General features: G+C 37.9%; 1 protein-coding gene across 4 annotated transcripts in view; it reads left to right on the top strand.

Annotated features, from left to right (window-relative positions):
• Nucleotides 1-21,593, top strand: part of NUMB (NUMB endocytic adaptor protein) — a gene marked incomplete at its 5' end in the record, with an annotated part of 68,091 nt that overhangs the window by 34,978 nt on the left and 11,520 nt on the right. For 2 of the 4 annotated variants that reach the window (XM_079701129.1, XM_079701127.1), the window contains 3 exons: nucleotides 350-382; nucleotides 16,750-16,824; nucleotides 19,022-19,162. In XM_079701129.1, coding sequence (XP_079557255.1) covers nucleotides 350-382; nucleotides 16,750-16,824; nucleotides 19,022-19,162 — 249 coding nt within the window. The remainder of the gene's footprint in view (nucleotides 1-349; nucleotides 383-16,749; nucleotides 16,825-19,021; nucleotides 19,163-21,593) is intronic. The other 2 variants (XM_079701128.1, XM_079701126.1) reach the window with 1 other exon arrangement.

Below are 21,593 nucleotides of genomic sequence, written 5' to 3'. Positions count from 1 at the left end.
TCTCACAAACCAGTACGTCCTAGTCTTTTTCTCTGCTGCCAAATTTGAATAATCTCTGTTTTAAAAGTCAGTAGAGAATTCTAAAGTAACTAGTTGCTCTGCATGGATACAGGTTCTGATTTCTTCTCTTTCTGCAGATTCTTAGGCCATACACTATGTTTCGCTGCATTTTCATGCACCCTTCCTTTTTCCCTGTCACTCCTGGTATGGATAACTCTTTAAAACTCACTCCCTTTCCCTTCTCCTACTTTGCCCTTCACCCAACCTCTGTATGTGCTTATTGCTGTAAAACCCTGGGACATTTAGCCCATACAATAATAGCGCTCGACTTGTCCCCCTGTTCCTCCAGGAAAGGAAGTTCTTCAAAGGCTTCTTTGGAAAAGTAAGTTTGATGCCACATTCATGCTTGCTTTATAAGGAGTTACACCCCTAGTATAGCACTGACACATTTTTTGAAAAAGAAGTACAGCTTTGGTTTCTTTGTAATACAGGAATTGATTTGACTAAATATGGAAATTAATGAATTAGAAAGCTGCTATCTATGATATTACCTGTGTGTCTGTTGATACTAAATCTGATGATGCCTAGGAAAGTCCAATAAATAAATCAAGTAGGTTAAAAAAGAATTGCTTCCTCAAGACTAGGTGTTAAAATAAATGTAATTTGATCTTGCAAAATTGTTCATATTAGCATATTTGTTGAGTTTTTTAACAAGTAAGTTTTACTTAGTGCTCAGTACTGACAGAGAAGTGGGAAGAAATACTAAATTCAAGTGAAAATTAAATGTATCCCAAATTTTACATTCATTGCTATTACTTTTTTTCAATCTAAGTTAAATTTCAGGCGAAGTAAGTGAAAGTACATAAACTTATCTTTGAGGATCCTATGCTTTTTAACCTGGGATGGTAACCTAAGAAAAACTGTCTTAATTAGTAGTCTACCAAATGTCTGTCATATGTGGAATGTTCTTTATGTAGATACTTTTCAAAGAATGCTTGTTCAATGTTCAGATTTCCTTAGAATTAAGAATATATAGGATGGGACTTCCCTGGTGGCACAGTGGTTAAGAATCCACCTGCCAATGCAGGAGACATGGGTTCAATCCCTGGTCCAGGAAGGTCCCACATGTTGGGGAGCAACTAAGCCCATGTGCCACAACTACTGAAGCCCACGCGCCTAAAGCCCGTGCTCCGCAACAAGAGAAGCCACTGCAATGAGAAGCCTGCGCGCCTCAACGAAGATCCAACACAACCAAAAATAAAATAAAGTTAAAAAAAATATATATATATATAGGGCTTCCCTGGTGGCGCAGTGGTTGGTAGTCTGCCTGCCGATGCGGGGGACGTGGGTTCGTGCCTGGGTCCGGGAGGATCCCACATGCCACGGAGCAGCTGGGCCTGTGAGCCACGGCCACTGAGCCTGCGCGTCCGGAGCCTGTGCTCCACGACGGGAGAGGCCACAGCAGTGAGAGGCCCGCGTACCGCAAAAAAAAAAAAAAAAAAAAAAAAAATATATATATATATATATATATATATATATATATATAGGATGACAGTACAGAAATAGATAAATACATTTCTAACATTTTTGTGTCTAAGCTTATCATTGTCTAGTTTTGAGTAAGTGCTACAAAATAAGTCAGACTGAGAGAGTATAAGAAAAAACTACTGTCATTTTATAACTGAGTGTACATTACTAAAAGTTTATGTGAATATAAAAATCCCATCACAGTTCGTTTTTCACTGGGTGGCTTTGTTACTTTAAAGAACGATTTTTTTTTTTCCTGGGCCTGCCATATGCCACGCGAGATCTTAGTTCCCTGACCAGGGATCAAACCCGTGCCCCCTGCAGTGGAAGCTCAGAGCCTTAACTGCGGGACCTCCAGGGAAGTCCCTAAAGAACAATTTAAAAAAATTATTAGTTTCCACTTTCTTCTCAATTAAATATTTTGGTTGTAACCTTTTTTTTTTTTTTAACATGTTCTGGTTTAGGTCACCTTTATATTAATGTAAACAAATTTGAAGAATTTTAGATTGAATGGTTTAATTCAGTAACTTCTGTCAATCTGAAATAAAAAGTCGTATAATTTACCCACACGTCACAATAAAATTTTTTAGTAGATATTTTGAGCCTGAGTCAAATTAACAGGTCCGTAGAATGTGGGATCTATAACTAGAAAGAATAAATCCTATAGACATTTGCATCATTATAAATAGACACTATAAATGTTAAGCAGATTTTTTTTGGTGGAGCATTTATTCTTTCCTAAATAGCATTTCTCAAAGCAATTTCCCATCATCCCAATTAAAATACAGTTTTAATTATCTTCTAAGTGATCAGTTTTTAATATGTCTACTTTAGTAAAACAGTCTTTCTTGTCCATGAAGGCTAGGTAGAGAAAACTAAAGGAGAAAATATTGATTTGGTTTATAGAAAAAACATGTTAAAGTATATTTTTTAAAAGGTTATAACATGATGTTAAAGAACAAAGATAGCTCTCACTTGAGAATCAGCTCCAAGGTGGCAATATTCATTGCTATAAATAATGGGGTCATTGTGCAGCTACAGTGTCACCAAACTGGGTCACACTGTGCTTCTTAGCTGTTTCACTGCATTTTGCTACATGGCAAATCTATATGGTATAAGAAAGAAAACTGAATTATCTCACTTAATCCTTACAGTAACCCTGAAATTATTATTTTCCCATTTTACAGTGAGAAAACTAAAGTTTACAGAGGTTAAGGGACCTGTCTGAATCCACAGATACAATAAGTGGTAGAATCTAGGATTTGAACCCAGATAATCTGATTCCAGAGTCTACACTCTTAATCATTATGCTATACAATCACTCAGTTTTCAGATTATTTACAAGCAAAGTTTAAAAGATTTAACCTTAAAAGATGCTAGTAAATAAAGAGCTTCCTGGAAACTCATTTTTACTTTCTAACTTTCTTCTTTAAAGGTAGTAATTTTTCTTTTTTAATTTATTTATTCATTTCGGCTGTGCCGGGTCTTAGTTGCGGCATGCGGGATCTTTAGTTTTGGCACGCAGACTTCTTAGTTGCAGCATGCCTGCGGGATCTAGTTCCCCGACCAGGGAATGTACCCGGGCCCCCTGCACTGGGAGCGCGGAGTCTTAACCACTGGACCACCAGGGAAGTCCCTAAAGGTAGTAATTTAATTTTGGATTTTTGTCTCTTGTCAGTTTACTTTGTTACTAGTTAATGCTTTAAAGAATCTTTTTCAGTGTTTCAGACTAACATTTTATTTATTTAGAGATGTTTAAATCATACTAGTGAGATTTTCTTAAAAGATACTAATTGATCCCATAATGTGAACAAATATGAACCTCAGAATTTTTTTCTTCCAGTTTTATTGAGATATAATTGACATACAGCACTGTATAAGTTTAAGGTGTACAGCATAATGATTTGACTTCATATATCATGAAATGATTACTGCAGTAAGTTTAGTGAACAACTCTCATCTCACAGAGATACAATACAGAATTCTTATGTTATTGTGGGGAGAATTCTTTTTTTGGCCAGTTTTATTCTTATGTACAATTTTTTTAAATTACAGTAAGTCATTCAAAGAGTTTGGAAAATCAAGGGAGAAAAAACCATCACCTATAACTTTCCAGAAATGTGCTTTTAAGTGAAAAACTTTTCTTTAATTTGGAGCCTTTTAAACCTTTCAAGTTGCCATCATTCAACTCACATTCACACTAATCTACAAGAAGTAGTCTGGTGAAAGAGATTTGGTTTGTTGAGTTTGCTAGGTCAAATGTGTTTTGATGAAAGCTAAAAATGAAGAATCTCATAGGGAGTTTTTATCTAGTAGAGTTCCTCATAAATTTTGATACTTTCTTAGCCTTCTTATCATGTATGGTTTAATGGTCCAGGATAAAGAGAACAACAGTTATCAAGTGTTTCCATCAAACACATTTGGAGAAAAGTAGGTAGATGGGAGAATTATTAGCCCTGATTCTGAATTTGTAAATCATGGCCAGGAGAACTGCTGCTGCTTTTCCCTAAGTTGCGTCCTGGACCTGACCACCCTGTCCTATTCCTGTCAGGGGCCTGACCTCCCTGTTCCTCCAGCAAATGGGAGCAGTACCTTCAGAAGCTTTAGCAGTGAGGAACAGATAAACTTGGGTGTGTTACAGGGCTGTATTATTAACCCGTTGTAAGATTACACACATCTTAGAAGGAAAAAAAAACCTGAAGCTCTGAAATACCTTTTTCTAAACTTAGCTACGTTAAATTGCTCATTTTTTTTAGGAAAGTCAAGAATGTACTCAGCTTTTTAGGAAGTATTACATACAGCTTCTAGTGTATTTGGCCATACTCGGCAAATATTTTATTACCAAGCAATTACTTGACACTTAACATTTTGAAAAGCATATTAAAATTTTAATGTATTTGAGGAAACTCATGAGCTAAGTAATCTATATTACCATTTTATGAGGAACTGACTGAACACAGAGATATAAAATGTTTTTAGGCCACCCTACTGGGTCTCTTTTTAAAGCCATTGTGTTAGAAAAATTCAGTTCAGTCAGCCTCCTGTGAGTCTTTCTCCTGGGTGTGTCCTTTACTACTGACACAAAACACTTTACTTCTAGTCACCAAATGTGTAGAGATTTTTTTCCCTAACCAAACAATTCTCTGTGACACCAGCTAGGTGTCCTACAGTTTAACTCAATTCTAACACTATCTACTTGGAGATAGTGTCAGATCCCACAGATTTAAAGACTCAGTCTCACAAGACTGCTCCCACCCACTTCAGATGCCAATTGCAATTGTAGGTCCCCAGGTTACCCATAATAACTTCTGTCTAATTTGGCTACAAATTGGAGGTTCCCATGACCTCCTCCTCAGGTTTGATTAATTTGCTAGAACAGCTCACAGAACTCAAGGAAACACTTAATGTTTACCAGTTTATTAAAGGATATGATAAAGGATACAGGTGAAGAACCAGATGAAGACATACATAGGGCGAAGTCTGGGAGTGTCCCAAGGGCAGGAGCTTCTGTCCCTGTAAAATTGGAGTGTGTCACCTTCTCCATGTGGATGTGTTTGCCAACCTGGAAGTTCTCTGAACCTTGTACTATTGGGATTTTTGTGGTGGCTTCCTCACGTAGGCTTGATAGATTATTTATTCCAATACCAGCTCCTCTTCCCGCTCTAGAGGATGGGGGTTAAGGCTGAAAATCCTAAGCTTCTCATCATGGCTTGGTCGTTCTGGCAACAGGCCCTCATCCAGGAGCCCACCCAGGGTTGTCTCATTAAACAAAAGATGCCCCTCACTTAGGAATTTACAAGGGTTTTAGGAGCCCTGTGTCAGGGATGGGGTCAGAGACCAAATATCAGGACAAGAGATGCTCTTTGTGCTCTTATCACTTAGGAAATTACAAGGATTTCAGGAGGTCTGTGCCAGGAACCAGGGACAGAGACCAGTATATATTTTCTACTATCTCAGCTATCTACTTGTATTTATATAGAACTTTATAGTTTGTGATGTGTTTTGACCTACTTTCTAACTTGTTACTCAACAACAGCTCAGTGAATTAGGCGTGATAGTTCATGAAACTACATTTTACAGATGAATAAACAAGCTCAAAGAGGTCACCCAGCTAGTAGTACGTGGCAGTGCCTACCCTGAAACCAGTTTTCTGAAACTTAGTGCAGAGTTCTTTCACCTACCCTGTGTTGTTCTGTCATTCAAAAGTGTTGGCCTCTGCTTTCCTCGGATAGGCTTTAATTATAGTGAATGGAGAAGTGTCAAATGCAGGGGACACTAGACAGCTCAAGGGCCTGAATGCTTCCCACAAACATGCATTGTATGGCCTGTGCACAGTTCATAAATTTGGATTAGTTGCTAATATTTCAAACATTGAAAATTTTCACATCAAAACTATTACATCTATCTTAAGAATGGAAGATGTGGCAAAACGGCATGCTTTGTATGTGACAACAGTGGCTTGAGCTGAGTACCAGTTGTGCCCTTTGGTTGCCTGTTTGCCACATCCCTGCAACTCCCTATGGTCCCTACACTCAGCCTGCTTCACTCATTTTGTTACCGCTTTTAACCCTGTAGGTGTTGGAGTTTGTGAACTCCTCCCTGGGCTATTATTTGATTGTGGTGGGGGGCAGCGTGTTAACCACTTCTAACTGCATAAAAAGCACCAAAAATATTATAATATGTGTTTCAACAGATACTATTAATGTACTGCCAGATATAATTTTTTAAGTTTTGATGCTGTTACAGTTGTTAAATGGCATCATTAGAAATGGTTATGTTTTAGAGAATACATAGTTGAAAAGTAATGCAGGGTTATATTGTTTTCAACTAATTATCAAGAGGAAAACATTTCATGGTATTTATGACCACTGTTAAGTCAGTGTACTCACATCTACATTCTAATTAGATTTCCTAAATTTTCTCCTCAATGGCAAATTGTACTTAGTGCTTATCTTTGCTCTGGATCCTTTCCTTTACACATGAGGGAATATCACTTCCTGCCTCTTTCCTTTTCTTCCTTTCTGTTTTTTAAATTCTCACGCCCTTCTATAAATTTTACCTTCTTTTGTATTTTATTAGTTGCATCTTTTAGGATTTGGTTTATTTATCCTTTTGAAGTGCAATATAACAAATTTCTGAAGAAGAAAAAAGACAATCCCAAGAGTACTCAGAAGATTTCCATTGATCCTTGGTTTCAGTATTTCCTGTGACATGATCAACTAATATGTCAAATGCCCTGGCCATTGATCTTTTCTAGATTAAAAAAAAATTCATTAACCTTTGGAGTTATCTTTTTTATTTGTATTCATGAAGACTCAGTGGTTCTCAAGCCTCAAGTCACAGTGTCTAATAAAACATACTAGGGACTGTACTAGGCTATCCAGATCAAAGATGAGGGAGACAATCTCCATTTTTTAAGTCCAGTTTACTCTCATTTTCAGATGACTATTTGACTCCTCCTTCCTTTTCCTTAAACCTCCAGAATTTCTTACTCTTCTCTCTTTCAGTTGATGACCTTGCTTCCTACTTCAGTGAAAAAATAGAATCAACCAGAAGAGAACTCTCGAACATGACACCACATCTGCTCACCTACGTGAATCTGTGTACATATACTCTGTTTTCCCTCCTATTCAAGGGATGAACTGTCTGTGCTCCTAGCTGAGGCCAACTCCTCCACAAGATTCTTATACTAGCTCTTACTCATTCCAGTAATGCTACCCCCCTCCTCCATGATCAGTTTTTCTTTCTCTAGTGGATCATCCATTAGCATTAAAACAAACCATCTTTCTAAAAAAAGGTTTCTTCTTGGTGCCTTCAGTTTCTGCTCTCCTTTCCCCTATTAAACTCATTTAATCAGACTTTTATTTCCTCAACCTATCAGCAGCAGTTGATATAGCAGCCAAATCCCTCCCGCTCCTCGAAACAGTCTATTCATTTGGAGTTCAGGTGTCATATTCTCTTGATTTTCCCTTGTGTTGATGCCTACTTCTTAGTCTGTGGACTGTTCTCTACCTACACTTCTCCCTTGATGATCTCATCCAGTGTCATGGATTTAAATACCATCTCTATGCTGATGATTTTGAAAGTTCTGTCTCCAGACATCTGCCCTAAACTCCATAGTGGTACTTCCATCTTAGAAGCAGTATAGCATAGGGGTCAAGGACACAGACTGGGGATCTGGATTAATTGTATTTAATCCTGGCACAGCCACTTACTAGCTTTGTGACCTTGGGAGAGGTTCTTAACCATTCTGTACCTCAGCTTCCCCACTTATAAAAAAAGGATAATACTAATTCCAACTTCACCTGATTGTTGTGAAGATTAAATGAGTAAATATAAGCAAAGTGTACAGAATAGCCTGCCACATGGATGTGTCAGTATCATCATCATCATTAAACATTTCACACTAAGGCATTCCACACTAACGTGTCACAAACCAAATTCCGAAACGCTCTCCCAAATTACTCTTCCCTAGTCTTTCCCATCCCAGTCCATGTGTTTTAGCCACAAATCCTGGATCTGATCTTGACTCCTCTCTTTCTCTTTTACCCTGTATCCATCCCATCAGCAGTTCCTGTCTCACTATCCTCCACCACTACTGCCGTGGTCCAAGCCAGCTTCTCCGCTCACCTGAATCATTGCATTAATGTTCTACACAATCTGCTTTCATTATTGTCCCCCTACCATCTGTTCTCAAGATATCAGTCGGAGTGATCTTTTTATGACAGAGGTCTGATTGTGTTGCTCCACTGCCCTAGATCCTCCAGTAGCTTCCTGACCTACTCAGGGTAAAAACCAGTCTTTTAGGCCTAGCAGGCCATTATACATGCATTATCTCTGTCCTTTTTCCTATCTTCTCCTATTCTTGCTTCCTGTGTTCCAGCCACACTAGCCTCCTTGCTGTTCCCTGAGCATACCAGGTATGCTTCCACCTCAGGACCTTTGCACTTACTGTAACCTCTAATCTGGAACACACATCATCCAGATATATACATGGCTCACTTCCTCATCTCTTCCCATTTGTTCAAAAGCCCCATTTTCACTGAGGCAGTAACTGAGAGAACCTTATTTTAAATTTCAAATACCACCCTCCTCCGTATACAAACACTCACTATTCCCCTTCCTAGCTTTATTTTCCTCTGATAGGGGTTATCACCATTTGTCATAGCATACATTTTACTTTTTTTTTTTTATCTCTTCCTCACTAAAACATAAACATTTTGTGGACAGAGATCTTCACCTAATTTTGTTCACTGCTGAATCTTCAATGCCTAGAATAGTTTGTGGTCCATAGTAGCTGCTCGAAAATGTCTGAGTTAGTGAATGACAAATGCAGTGCTTTCATGTTCACCCTGTAGTGGGAAAAACCAGACAGGTAAAAAAAAGGTAGTTAACAGATTGTGTAACAATAATAGGTACTACTGGAGCAGAGAGGGACAGTGAATGTTGGAGATTGTGATTAAGGCTTCTGAGAGGAGATGATACCTAAGGCTGAGACTTAAGACTGTGACTTCCAGTTAAACTAAGTTAGAGGAAAAAGGCATAGAAGGAACAGCATTAACAGGGCCACTGGGGCAACAGAACCTGCTCCAACTCATTCAGTTATTCAACCTAGAGATATACAGAAGGAGACAGAAGATAAGACCCAAGTTTACAGTATGGATGAAAGGTGGTGGGGAAATCATTCACTGTGAGAAGAGGTATGATGAATTTGGTTTTGGACAGGTTGAATTTGAGGTCCCTGTGGAATTTTCACTCTATTATATGCATTTGAAACTTAATATGAACTTAATGAACTTAATATGAACTTAAATGAACTTAATATTAGAATAATTTCTATTCTAGGTTCCCTCCTCCTCTCAATTAAAAGTGATTTGTAAACTAGAAGAGCTAAATAGCCTCCCAAAATCTCACCTTTGTTGTTTGGTTCATGACGTGCTATTATCCTTATTTTTTCCCGAAAGCCTTTAAAGGCCCTTCTCACTTAAGAAAGTGCAGGTTAAAAGTTACTGTATTTTTAAGGAAGCAGCCATTGGAGATAGTACCAGTCTCAAATCCTACAGAAAGTTGTGTTTCTCAGAGGTACATACTGTATCTTGGAATTATAAGACAAAATTTATTCATTACACAGTTCTGTTCAGAAATTCAAATGTCATCAAATGATAGATTTGAAGGCCCCCTCAGATTAAAAAAGAAGAAAAAGAAGAAGAAGCCAAGTTTCCTGTTACGGAAGTCTCTCATTCACTCATTACAAGACACACCGTGTCATGGTTGCCTCCTAATATTCATTATTACTCCATAATGACTGGGTTATCTCTGTGTGTGTGTAGGTGTGACAGAAAGACTGACCAGAGATTCTTTACGTATCGGGTGCCCTTGAAGACCTCTTTGGTGTGTAGCAGAGAGAGCTTTGCACGATAGAATGGCAGATCACCGTTGCTCAGAAAGAGTGGCTTGCTCTCCTCTTCCTGCCCACGTTTGTCTGTTTGCTGCTGTTGCTTCTTAACATTTCATAGCTATGCCAAATCATGCTTCTGTGCGTCTTTAGCATCTCTTTGCTTTGGCTTACATTAGAACACCTTTTTGCTCTTGTCTATCATATGCCCAGCACAATTGTCTTGCCTCCACATATCACTTCTATTTATGTTGATTAATTGTGCGTTCTTATCTCACTGGTGGCCTTGGGAATCACAGAACTTTAGAGTTGGACTGCGCCTGAGTTTGGGTCTCAGTTTAAAATAATAGGATATAAGCACATTTGTTTAAAAAAAGAAAAGAAAAAGAATTCAGGGACAATTCCAAACAGTACTAGTATTTCAATATAATGAATTGTCTTTCCAAAACAGGTTTAATCACTTTCCAGGGATTATGACGATTTATATCAGAGGTCATCAAACTATGACCCACTACCTGTTTTTATAAATAAAGTTGTATTGGAACAAATCCACGTCCATTTGTTTACATATTGTCTGTGGCTGCTTTTGTGCAGCAGAGCAGAGTTGGGTAGTTGTGACATAGACTGTATGGCCTGCGAAGCCCTAAATATTTGATATCTGGTCTTTCACAGAAAAAGTTTTCCAATCCATGATTTAAACAGTTTAGAAATATACTTCTCCAACTGGAAATCCGAAGTACTTCCCCAGATAACAATATGTAAAACAGAAGAGTGACTGTGAGGATCTGTCAGCGTACTGAGCACACTACCAACTTGTGATCTCCATCCATTTAAAAAAATTTTTAAGTGGTGTCTACTAAAAAAACAAAAAACAAAACAAAACAAAAAAACCCCTGGAGATTAATAGGTAGGCAGATGGCAGTTCTTTATTGTAATTAGTTATTTCATTGCCTTTTATTGTGAGTAGCTTTTATATTTAGGGGAAATGATCTTAGTGTACTGAGTTTGTTTAGTTACTATCTCCATGTCATTTTTGCAACCTTTTTGTCTTTCTTCACTGGTATTTTCATGTTAAGATTACCTGTGCATTCTCTTACTTGCAGTGTAAGTTTCCTGATTTAATAATTTGTAATAGACCCATTTCCTGCTATCATTTTCTCCAGTGTCAGAGTCTGCTTAATTTCTGTATTGGTTTATATCTACCCAAAATAAAAGGTGTTTAAGGGAAATGTTAGTTTTAAAATTTTAACATGGATATTTAGAGAGTTGAGTAATTACTTGAAAATTATACTTATATTTGACATTTTTCACTCATAGGGTAGCTTGATCCTTCTCAGTTTAAATTCTAAGTTACCGAAGTTCTGTTCATGTTAGACCCATTTTCTTTCCTTGAAGAATAAGCAGTTTTCTCTTTGTTGTAAAACTGTATTTTTCATGCATTAACACTATTCAGTGTGAATTCTACCTATAACCTTGAAATTATTATTAAAATAGAAAGCGTTGGAACCGTGGTGATGAAATAATTCTTACTGTCTCACATATACGTTACCCCTACCACATTTTTATTAGTGTCTGAAGTATTATGTAGTCTTTTTTTTTTTAAGGGGTGTTTGTGTCACTAAGATGTATGTATATTCTGTCGTATAATAACGCATATATGTGGAATCTAGAAGAATGGTATAGATGACCTTATTTGCAAAGCAGAAATAGAGACATAGACGTAGAGAACAAAGGTATGGATACCAAGGGGGAAAGGGGTGGGGAGGGAGGAATTGGGAGACTGGGATTGACACATATACATTATTGATACTATGTAGAAAATAGACAACTGATGGGAACATAGTGTATAACATAGGGAGCTCTACCTAATGCACTGTGGTAACCTAAGGGAAGTCCAAAAGGGAGGGGATATCTGTATGTGTATGGCTGATTCATTTTGTTGTGCAGTGGAGGCTGACGCAACATTGTAAAGCAACCATACTCCAATAAAAATTAATTTAAAAAAATTTTTTTTAAGTTTTTAAAGATGTATGTATATTCTATATTTCATACTTACTCTGGGTTATCTCTTTTTTTAGTCCTGTGGCTCGCTAACTTTGGCCTTATCTCCTAACGTATTGGCTTAAGTAGATAGTTTTAGGGCAAACAAAAGGAAAACTTTCATCTTCTGTGACTTTTATCATTTTCTAAAAAGTGTTTAGGAATCTTAGTTTATATTATCAGAATGAAAGACACTAAAGTTTACAGATAGTTCAGAAGCATTACTACTTTAGAATTTGTGAGAGGAAGTCCGGACTTAATTTCAGCTGCAGGTGTCTTTGAGTGTTAATATCTCAATACCTGATTGAAATAATTGTAATGTGGCAAACTATACTGACATCCAAGAACTGGCACTCAAATGTATGAACAAATGGAAGAATTAATATTATCTGTTTTCTTCACCTATTTAGAGAAATCAGATGCTGTGAAATATGATAAATACAATGCTTCACTGATACAGTAGTACAGCACTATGAAAATTAATATAAAGACATACCTCAAAAAGCAGAGATATTTTCATAATAGTCTAATAGGGCCAATAAAATATTTCCCTGTATATGATAAGGAAACTAAATGGGGAACAGTCCCATTCTAAAATGACCTTTTATTTTTCCCACTGTTAGTCTCCCAACCTTGAAGTAGTTCTGTCTGTTGCCTCCGATGCTGAACACTGTAGGCTGCAGTTGCACAATGAGCATATTGATATAACTGCAAATTGAAATTTCTTACGCAGGATTTTCAGTGCCTTTTGGCAGTCTTCTGTGTCACTGATTAGCTGTCTCCTATTTCCTACAGAAGATATTTAGCAAATTTATTCCTTCAACAAATATTTCTTAAACTCCTACACTGTACCAGGCATTGTTCTAAGCTCTGAAGTTATAGCAGTGAACAATAAGGATGGAAAAAACCTTGCCATCATGGAGCTCACGTTCCAGCAAAATACTAAATGCTACATAAGCGTTGGTTAAATATGGGCAGTTACAGTTGTTGATGGGGTGGGGTGACTGTTGTCCCAGTTTGCCTGAACAGCCCCAGCTTAACACCTGTTTCTGGGTTTTAATAGTGTCCCCTTTCACTTTCAAAGTGGTCCCAGTTTGGACAGTAAATTATATGGCCACCGTAGTTCTAAACCTTTTACATCTATTTATTTCTTGAATCCTCATAATAATCCCATGAGGTATGTGACATTATTAATATCATTATGCAGATGTGGAAACTGAAGCATAGAGAGGTTAAGTAATTTGCCCTTGGTCATACTAGTAAGTGGCAGAACCAGAATTCAAACCCAGACAACAGCCTGGCTCCAGAGTTTGTGCTGAGTCACTATACTGTACCGCCCCAATGCTGCTGTGGTAAATCTGCTTTCTTATTCTGCCTGTCTACCTTCTTCTCCCTAGCAAAGTAAATTAGGTAATCTCATCTCCTTGACAGATAAATTTGTGGCTCTTTGGAGTGAGCTTCCTCAACTTGTCACTCACTCCTTTACAAATCTGTCTTCATTTTTACTTGGCTTCACTCCATCCCTCTATTTCAAGGACGGGACATCCCTCTTCCCATGTAAAACTTGTATCCTAGCCTCATCCCATTTTGCCTCCTGGAGGACTTTGTTCTCTACATTACTCTTTTCGGGGCTTCAGTCTCCATCTTTCCACTGGCTTTTCCCATTCAGCATATAAGCATGACCTGTTGTTGTTGAAAGTGTGTGTTACTCCTTCAAGAAGCTTTATTGTTGGGAGAATTTTTTTTAAGTTTATTAATATAATGATGATAAATGAATACCAATTATTTATTACCCTCTTTAAATTCCAGGTACTGTATATATCTCTGATCCTTTTACCAACCCTATGGATACTTTACAGATGAAGAAACGGAAGCTCAGAGGACTCCATAACTTGCTTAGCTTATGGATAGTGGCATTGAATTCAGACTTGTATTTGTCTTACTCCAAAATCCATTCTATTTCTAGTATATCATGTTAGTTTACCACAATTCTTAAAGGACGTCCCTTGATCCTCTGCTTGTCCTCCATAGCCTTATAGCTCTTTTTGTAGAAAAGCTTTTTTAAAGAGAGTATTTAATATGTGTAGACTCCTCTTGCCTTTCATTTACTTCTCAACCCATTCTAGTCTGACTTCCACCTTTTTAGTAGTCGGATCCTCCAGAGAAACAAAACCACCATCTGTCTCTCTCTCTCTGTCTCTGTGGGTGTGTGTGTGTGTGTGTGCGTACACACAGAGGCCAGCAGGCTGGAAATTCAGGCAGAATTTGTTACAGACTTGAAGCAGAATTTCTTCTCAGGGAAACCTCAGTTTTTAACCCTTAAGGCCTTCAACTGATTGGATGAGGCCCAGCCATATTATCAAGGGTAATCTCCTGTATCTAAAGTTAGTTGATTGTAAATGTTAATCATATCTGCAAAATACCTTTATAGCAACATGTAGACCAGTGTTCGATCAAACAACTGGGCAACCATAGACTAGCCAATGTGACACATAAAAATAACCACCACAACCTCTATCACTGTGGTGTCTTACTCATTGCTAAATCCAGTGGACGTTTTTCACATCTTTCCTTAACTTGGTCACTTTGCAACGTTTGACATTTTGGACCACCTGTTACTTCTGGAAACCCCTCTCCCTTAGTTTCAGTGATCCGAATCTCTTTTCATTCTCCTGTCCCTCTGGCTCTTCCTTTTCTGATATTTCATTACTCGTCTCCCAATTCCTTAATTATTAATATTCTCTCCTGTCCTTGACCCTCTTATTACTCCCGCAATTGATGTCTCCCCAAACTAAAATCCCATCTTAGAATTCTCTACTGAGCTTTAGACCTGTATATCCAATTGCTTGGATGTTGCACAGACATCTCAAACTTTGCTTGTCTAAAACTGAAATCCTATTCTCCCACTCTCCAACTTGCTTCTGCATCTCTTCTTTCTCTATCTTAGTTTGTAGTACCATCTGCACCCAGTTAGTTTACCAAGCCAGGAACCAGAGAGGAGTCTTCAGCATCTCTCTTACATTTACCATTTAAGACTTTCCCATCTCCATTCCTATCTCAACCAAGAGAGCTCAACCCTCATTTTCCCTCACGTAGAATCTTGTTGTGGTATTTCTACCTCCCATCAGTCTCTTTCCAACCGCTCTCTGCTGCCAAAGTGATATTTTAAAAATGCAAATCTGTTTATTCGTGTTTAAAATTCTTTTAGTAGCTCCTAATTGCCCACAGAATTAAGACAGAATTCTTTAGCAGGCATACAGTCCTCCGTGGCTAGGCCTTTTCTGCTCTTTATATTCCACTGCGCCTCCCTCACCCATCCTACTTCAAGCCACACTGAAATATCTATAGAGCCCAGATTTGCTGTATTGTTGGCTTCCACGTCCTATTCTGCTGTTTCTTCTGCCTGGAATGTCCGCTACCTCTATTACTTCCCTGCCTTCATACCCCCACCTGGGGCATCTAGAAAAATTATTTTAGTACCCAGTTCAATCTTTAGCTTGGAATAACCTTCTCCCAATTCCACAAATAGATTTGACTATACCTCTTTTCTGACATTGTTACAAACTTTTCAACTCTCCTATAGCACTTACTACTGTATGATTTATTTTTTGTTTATCTGTCACCTTTCAATGGACTGTGAACTCTTCGAGTATTTCTACTGCCTGGCATATAATAGGCTCTCATCAGATTTGTCGTGGTGGTGAAACGGAGCCCGGAGTGGATTATACAGTTCACTTAAATAAGGCCATGCCTTATTGAGGAGTGCTGGGCTTGGACGTGTCTAGTGAAGGATGGTAGACGTTTCTTTATCTTCCTTTGTTCCTTCTAGAGGCTGCTGTTCCAACCTTTAGTACCAGATTCCTTTTGATCTGTACTTTTTATGATGTTCTGATACCTATTCTCAGCCTTCACTTTGCTTTTGTTTTATTTTGCTTGTATCTTTGGAGCAGTTAAAAAGAAAGGAAGCTATTTAAATTACTATTACAAACTCCCACTGTCCCATTTTCTTTCCATCACAGGAGAAATCATACATCAGCTTGTTCTCATGTGATTCTTGTGTGCCAAAAGTCTTTTCTCAGCCAGTAAAAAGAATTCATGTTATAATGACAGTATTTTTCCAGCAGTTTTTTAATTCTCCTGTGTCCCCAAAATGTCTCCATGCATTTAATGTCAAATTAAAAACTAAACCAGTTCTGTGTTAATCCTGAGAGAAGAAATAATGGTTTTTAAAGACTGTTAAAGGAATAATGAAGCCTTCTTGGGTTTTTAATATGAAAATTTCAGGTGACCAAGGGTCCTGCTATACACATTGGGGCCAAAGGATAGTAGAATGGCCAGCATCTCACTTTAGACTTACGTATTACTTTCTACTCTAAATGCACTTGTAGCGGCTACTTGTGGTGTAACTCCTTATGTATTTAATAGTTATCTAACTCCTGGTTTTCGTGGTTGAGTTTTGAAATGAGTGAAGAATCTACTTATTCTTTGCCCTTTACAGAATGTGATATCTTGGCTTTTATTCCATCTGTCCCCCTTACACTTTACTTAATTTTATCTTATTATTTTGCATTGTGTTTCTAAAATAATGTCTTTGGCTTGTTTTTTCTTGAATGTGTCTGCAGTTTGGTTTGAGTATCTAGCATTGGCACCCCTCCTGAACTTGACTCCATCTGTACTTGTGACTTTTGGAAGGCAGAAGTCAGTGTTTTCTAGGGAGATGACTGTTTTTTAATATTATATATGTGTGTGTCTCCCCCACCCCCTTCCTTTTTGGTTTCTCTTAAAAGACTGGAAAGAAAGCAGTTAAGGCAGTCCTGTGGGTATCGGCAGATGGACTCAGAGTTGTGGATGAAAAAACTAAGGTAAATCTTTCATAAGCTTAAATGTTACTGCTCATATGTTTTTTATCCCTATGATCAAATATAATGCCATTAAGTTGTTGAAGTCACTCTGTATCCTTCCACTTTGTCCAAAGAACGATCTTTGGAGAGACTAGTTAATGTTCAGAAAAACCAATTTAGTTACTCATTTACCTTACGAAAAATAGAAGAGAATTCTCTCAACGTTTTGGTCTACATGACACAGCATGTTTAGCCTACGGCGTATTAGCGTTTAATGTTAAGATCTGAGTTCTGTTTTTGTTCTGACACGTTAAAAAGGTTTACCCCCACAAATATGATGTGAAAAATGATGGATCTTTTATTGATATCACAGTTAAAAATTTAAAAAAAAGTTGATAGACCATATCTAAAATTTCTTCTTGTTCCTTAATAAAACACTATTTTTAGAAAGTGATATTTGAACTGATTAACCTACTGTTTAACTGAAGACTCAATTTAAGTGAAATCTTAAGGACTAGTAAATTGCTCATTTGGTTAACATTTATTTAGAATCCACACAATATCTCAAATAATAAGTAGCACTTTGCATTTGAAAGAAAGTGATCCTACATGCCTAAATAAGAATAGACATAGACTCTGCCCTTAGAGAACATAAGGTGTTATTTATAAAAGTACATTTAATCATTAATTCGAACTTTCTAAGAGACCTAAATCTGGAGAAATTTTAACAAAAAGGCAATTTTCAAAAAAAAAAAACAAAACCCTCAGGTGTCACTGGAAGGAGGAGAAAGTCTGGCAGGTAAAGAACAGTTTTCATGGGTAGCTTGCCTGATATATTGTAAGTGATTTAATTTAGCTACATTTTAGTTCTTTTCCCTAAGGCTTTTCTTTTTTTTTAAGTTCAAGAGAAGTGGTAGTCTTAAATTTACATTACAGTTGGAAATAACTATCATTTTAATTAGCTTATTTTGTGTAGTTTTCATTAGTGCTTTGGGTAAAATTTGTTGTATGTGGAGGCTATATTTTTAATTGCTTTACACGATAGTTAGAAAGTGATGTTGCCCCCTAGTGGTTACTTATAACACTGGAATTAATTAATTTACTTCTTCCCACATTGAGTGATAATAGTAATTGATGACTTGTCATCCTGGGACCCATTATGAGCAGAAAAGAAATTTTGCAATATGTATAACAAATGAAGGGCTCATATTTAGAATATATAAATAACTCCGACATATCAAAAGAAAAATAACAGATAGTCCAAAAGACTTGAATCACTTTGCTGAAGAGGAAATTCATAGTAATCAAGGTTATGCAAAATAAAATTATAATGAGCCACCAGCATTGCAGAACTTTAAAGAATTGACTGGGGCTTCCCTGGTGGCGCAGTGGTTGAGAGTCCGCCTGCCGATGCAGGGGACACGGGTTTGTGCCCCAGTCTGGGAAGATCCCACATGCCGCGGAGCGGCTGGGCCCGTGAGCCATGGCCGCTGAGCCTGCACGTCCGGAGCCTGTGCTCCGCAACGGGAGAGGCCACAGCAGTGAGAGGCCTGTGTACCGCAAAAAACAAAAAACAAACAAACAAAAAAAAGAATTGACTGGCAAGTTTGTGGAGCAATAGGAATTCTCATAGTTATGCTGTATAAAAGCCATTTTGTTTGCATGTTTTAGCACTTACAGCCCCCATCTCAGCATCTAGGGATTTTAGCCACTGGAATATCAGACAGAAGAGCCAAAGAGTGTCAAGATTTTAAAAAACATTTTGTGCAATGTTTATACTATGTGGATATGATGTCATTCAGCAAGTATATAAACATAGAGAGTCATACTCAACTGATCAGTAAGTTAATAAATACATAGAGCTGTTCTGGAAATGATGTTATTTGAATGTAAGTTATATGGAAATTGGATTAAATTGATTTACATATATTGTAAAATTGAACATGGAATTAACCATCATAAAACTAGAATCAGCAGGCATATATTATATACATGAAGATGAAGTGAGGGAGGGAGGCATCTGGGGAAAGTGTCTCTTGGGATTTCTCCTAGGTCAAATTCTTAGTATTCATACTTCTGGCTCAGATCCAGCTATTCTATAGCCTTGATGCATTAGATGTAGAGATTCTGTGTTGTGAAATGAACATCCTGTGTTTCTTCTGAGAAACTTGATTAACCTCATAAGTCCTCTATTCCTTTGTGTTTTCCTTTTTTCCAGGACCTCATAGTTGACCAAACAATAGAAAAAGTTTCTTTCTGTGCCCCAGATAGGAACTTTGATAGGGCCTTCTCTTACATATGTCGTGATGGCACAACTCGGCGCTGGATCTGTCACTGCTTCATGGCTGTCAAGGACACGGTGAGTCCAATAGCATGGATTTCATCATGACTAGCCTCAGTCACCAAGCTCCTTCTGGGTTGGCTCAGCCAAACAGTTTCCACTAAATTTTTTTTTAACATCTTTATTGGAGTATAATTGCTTTACAATGGTGTGTTAGTTTCTGCTTTATAACAAAGTGAATCAGTTATACATATACATATGTTCCCATCTCTCTTCCCTCTTGTGTCTCCCTCCCTCCCACCCACTCTATCCCCGCCCCCCAGGTGGTCACAAAGCACCAAGCTGATCTCCCTGTGCTATGCGGCTGCTTCCCACTAGCTATCTATTTTACGTTTGGTAGTGTATATATGTCCATGCCACTCTCTCACTTTGTCACAGCTTACCCTTCCCCCTCCCCATATCCTTAAGTCCATTCTCTAGTAGGTCTGTGTCTTTATTCCCGTCTTGCCCCTAGGTTCTTCATGACCTTTTTTTTTTTTTTTCTTAGATTCCATATATATGTGTTAGCATATGGTATGGGCATATACCCTGAGAAAACCATAATTCAAAAAGAGTCATGTACCAAAATGTTCATTGCAGCTCTATTTACAATAGCCAGGACATGGAAGCAACCTAAGTGTCCATCAACAGATGAATGGATAAAGAAGCTGTGGCGCATATATACAATGGAATATTACTCAGCCATAAAAAAGAAATGAAATTGAGTTATTTGTAGTGAAATGGATGGACCTAGAGTCTGTCATACAGAGTGAAGTAAGTCAGAAAGAGAAAAACAAATACCGTATCCACTACATTTTTAACAACTACGTGCTGTTACAGCACTTGGAAGTGCCTAAACTAGCCTGCTTTCACTCCTTTTATTCAAGTAATTCACACTCTTGGTATAACCCTACCACTCACAGAGCAAGATGATTGGCTGAGATCGAAGGTCATTAAAGGAAAGTAAAAGTTCTCTGGTGATGGTGGCTGCTAAACTTTATTTGAAACTTTTCATTATTAGAACTATTTTCAAGATCCTTACATGCATTTGTTTGCTAATTCATCTGGGTAGAAGATATTGGCATTTGAAAGGTGCTTATAAATTCATTTACAAAGCGACTCTACCACAAGAACTGAGTGGGAGTATATTTTCAATTAAAAAAATAGAAATACTAAATTATGGTACAGTGAACTATGCTAGAAATTGTTACATAGTAGAAATTTTGGTTTTGTTTAAAAGTAGAGAATAGAGACTTCCCTGGTGGTTAAGAATCCACCTGCCAATGCAGGGGACACGGGTTCAAGCCCTGGTCCAGGAAGATCCCACATGCCACAGAGCAGCTAAGCCCGTGTGCCACAACTACTGAGCCTGCACTATAGAGCCTGTGAGCCACAACTACTGAGCCCACGTGCCTAGAGCCCGTGCTCTGCAACAAGAGAAGCCGCCACAATGAGAAGCCTGTGCACCTCCACGAAGAGTGGCCCCTGCTTGCCACAACTAGAAAAAGCCCATGTGCAGCAACGAAGACCCAATGCAGCCAAAAATAAATGAAATAAATTAATTAAAAAAAAATAAAAGTAGGGAATAATCGAATCTATCATTCTTCATCTAAATTACCCAAAATTCTGATATGAAAGACAAGTCTCTTAGATGATGATGATCTTCATTATAATATAGCATTGAGTGTGTAATATTTGAGTTTTTAAACGTCCAGACAGAATAAGGCAGTTGTAGCCATTCATGACTACAACTCGGTGAACTCTTGCTAAGGTTTAACCTGGAAGGGAAGTGGTGGCCATATTCTAATATTGACCAAAAGCTTTTTAAAAAGCAGTTGTATAAACAAATATTAGGAGCTCAAGCTCTGAATCAGATATGGGTTCTGTTCCTCTTTCTGGTTCTTACTAGCTGTGGGATTTGGGGCAGGTTATTTAACATTTTCTAAGTCTTAGTATCCACTTCTATAAGATGGAGATAACAGTTGTGGGGACTAAATTTGGTAACAAGTATAAACACTCATAGCATAGGGTCTGGCCCATGGTAACTGCTCCACTACAAGAACTTCTGCCACAAGGCCTAGCAGAGATAATACGTTTCCTTGACCTATAGCTCTGTCCTTGTAATAGAGCTGTGTTCAAACGCACATGGGTTCTAAAATTCTTTCGGTCCTCTCTCCTATTTCACCCTTCAGGGCCTACCCTTGTATCATCCTACTAAGAAGTTAGATAGAAACTCATGCAGATTCATAAAGAGTGAGTCTGTCAGTCTTTAAATAAGCAGTCACGTGAGATCTTACAGTTTACAGTCATGTGAAATCTTAGGGACAAAAGCATTTCAGACATTTACCTCTCCTTATGATATCTGATATTGGCATACAAAATGCAGTGAAATTACTTACTCAGAGCGATATGTAGGAGCAGCTGCTTACATGGTATGATTTTGGAAACTCCACAAGGTTTCCCTGTTCTC

The sequence above is a fragment of the Hyperoodon ampullatus genome (genome assembly GCF_949752795.1).
Source record: "Hyperoodon ampullatus genome assembly, chromosome: 3".
NCBI classification, from domain to species: domain Eukaryota; kingdom Metazoa; phylum Chordata; class Mammalia; order Artiodactyla; family Ziphiidae; genus Hyperoodon; species Hyperoodon ampullatus.
The sequence above is the reverse complement of the archived record's forward strand: the minus strand, read 5'-3'. Positions and strand labels throughout refer to the sequence as shown.